At 31.2% G+C, this 2,249-nt stretch overlaps 1 protein-coding gene across 1 annotated transcript; it reads left to right on the top strand.

The window, feature by feature from the left end:
- The first annotated feature begins 1,362 nt into the window (after positions 1-1,362).
- Positions 1,363-1,857, top strand: LOC139888675 (uncharacterized). Its single transcript, XM_071871670.1, has one exon. It carries the CDS (start codon positions 1,363-1,365, stop codon positions 1,855-1,857), a length of 495 nt encoding a protein of 164 aa, XP_071727771.1.
- Positions 1,858-2,249: the final 392 nt, after the last annotated feature.

Below are 2,249 nucleotides of genomic sequence, written 5' to 3'. Positions count from 1 at the left end.
TGGAAACTCGAAAGGGATGATGTTATTGAATGGCACAAAGTCATAACATATTGGAGATGATGGACGGTCGTTAGGTGGTATCCATCACTTGCATTAATTTCTTATGTTTCTCGTGCAAGTGGGAGATTGAAGGTTTTTCTTATGCCCGAGAGACATATTAAATTAATGTGGCTAATATGTTATGATCCTAGTTGGGTCATACCCAATAACAAGCTTACCGACACTTTATATGTATTTAATCTTAACGATTGGATCGTTAAATAAATACGCAACACTTGAACTTTAGAAAATCGGTTTTCTAAAATATCATCACTTGAGATAGATTATTTGAATAATTTATATTTAATTATTTATAGGTTTAAATAATTAAGTTGTGTTATATTTTATAAAATGGTTTATAAAATGAAAGTAACTTAACAAATAACAAGTTTTATAAAAAAAAATTACAATTTTTTATAACCCTTGAATGGGTGGCGGTTTTGGCAAGACCAAGGAGACACCCCATGCTTATTTGGGTTACTTTTAAGATGACACAACTCCCAAGGAACATGCCTAACTCGTTTACCAAGGCTTTGACTCAAGTGATACATGATATACACATAAAATAGCAAGTAAAAATTCTGCTCTTATGCATGCTGCTGGCAGAACTATTTAGATGAAAAGGAGAGAGTTTTTGCTTGCTTATCTAATCCATTCAAGTGTCTAAAATCCTAACTAAACAAAAGTAGTGTTGGTGCAAAAAAGGCTTGTGGGTATTACTTGCTTGAGGCTTCAAGTTAGAGGTTGTTGTTGCTTCATTTTCATCATCATCTTGCTCATATCAAACAACCCTCAATTTACTTGAGGAGGTATAATCTCTACTCTCCTTGTTCTTATATGTAAGCATATTTATCCATGACTTGATATTAATATGGGATTTAACAAAATGGCTTAACAAATGAAATTGTTCTCTAAATGCTTCCGCTTGCTTTAACTATCTTAAAAGTGGTTTTAGTGATTGTGTAAACTACAAGTACATGTTGTTATGAACTTATTGAATTCCATCAAAACTAACTATCATTTCATTAGAATTGAGGAGTGAATTAAGAAAGATTAGTTAACATCTTCCCGAACCACTATAAATCTCCGTTTTTGTTCTCTCATCTCTTATCTACTTACTTATTATACTTGTGAACAAACTATTCAAATCACACTATAGCAATCACAAGTTCTAAATCGAAAAGGTTTTAAAATTAGACTAAGTAACTATTCACCCCCTCTAGTTACTTACAATTGGTATTAGAGCGGTTGCTCTAAACGTTTTGCTAAAATTACTATTTTTGTGATAAAATTTAATTTTTGCAAACTTTTGAGTTAAAGATCATGGAACAAAAATTTGAGAACTTGAGCTATAGTGAAGGTTCCTCTATGCAAAGACCTCCACTATTTGAGAGTGAAGGATTTTGCTATTGGAAGCAAAGATTTGAAACATATGTCCGTAATGAAGATTTAGATGTTTGGAACATTATTACTAAGGGCGATTATGTTCCATTCACACTAAGTGAGGATTGGAAAACTAGAATAATTATACCCGAGGAAAATTGGTCCAAAGAACATAAAATGGATGTAGGGAAAAACTACCAAGCTAAACTAGTCATATTTAATGTCTTGCCAAGAAAAGAATGTGAAAGAGTCTTTATGCTTAAAAATACAAAGGAAATATTGGATAGTTTAATAGTTACTCATCAAGGGAATATGCAAGTCATTGAAAACAATATTGAACTACTAGTAGCTCAATATGAACAATTTGTGATATCGGATGATGAGAAAATTGATGTTGCTTATTCTAGATTTAACAATATTTGTTCAAGTTTTTAAGAGCATAACCCTCCAAATGGAGACCTAAAGTGACGGCAATTGATGAGTCAAAGTGAAATGTCCCATTCATATTGATTATAAACGTTCCATATTATTGATTATGAGACGTTTTTCAAAGACTTCATTCATTTTTAAAACAACCATAACCTTTATTTTATCGATAAAGGTTAAAAAACATTACGTAGATTATCAAATAATGATTATCTAAAATATATCGTTTACACACGACCATTACATAATGGTTTACAATAAGAATATATTACATCAAAAAAATAAGTTTCTTGAATGCAGTTTTTATACAATATCATACAAGCATGGACTCCAAATCTTGTCCTTATTTTAGTATGCAACAGCGGAAGCTCTTAATAATCACCTGAGAATAAACATGCTTA

Source organism: Rutidosis leptorrhynchoides, chromosome 2 (assembly GCF_046630445.1).
Source record: "Rutidosis leptorrhynchoides isolate AG116_Rl617_1_P2 chromosome 2, CSIRO_AGI_Rlap_v1, whole genome shotgun sequence".
Taxonomy (NCBI): domain Eukaryota; kingdom Viridiplantae; phylum Streptophyta; class Magnoliopsida; order Asterales; family Asteraceae; genus Rutidosis; species Rutidosis leptorrhynchoides.
The sequence above is the reverse complement of the archived record's forward strand: the minus strand, read 5'-3'. Positions and strand labels throughout refer to the sequence as shown.

Bases quoted from the DNA above. Each gene is read 5' to 3' on its own strand.
- LOC139888675 (XM_071871670.1), top strand. From the start codon at position 1,363: ATGGAACAAAAATTTGAGAACTTGAGCTATAGTGAAGGTTCCTCTATG.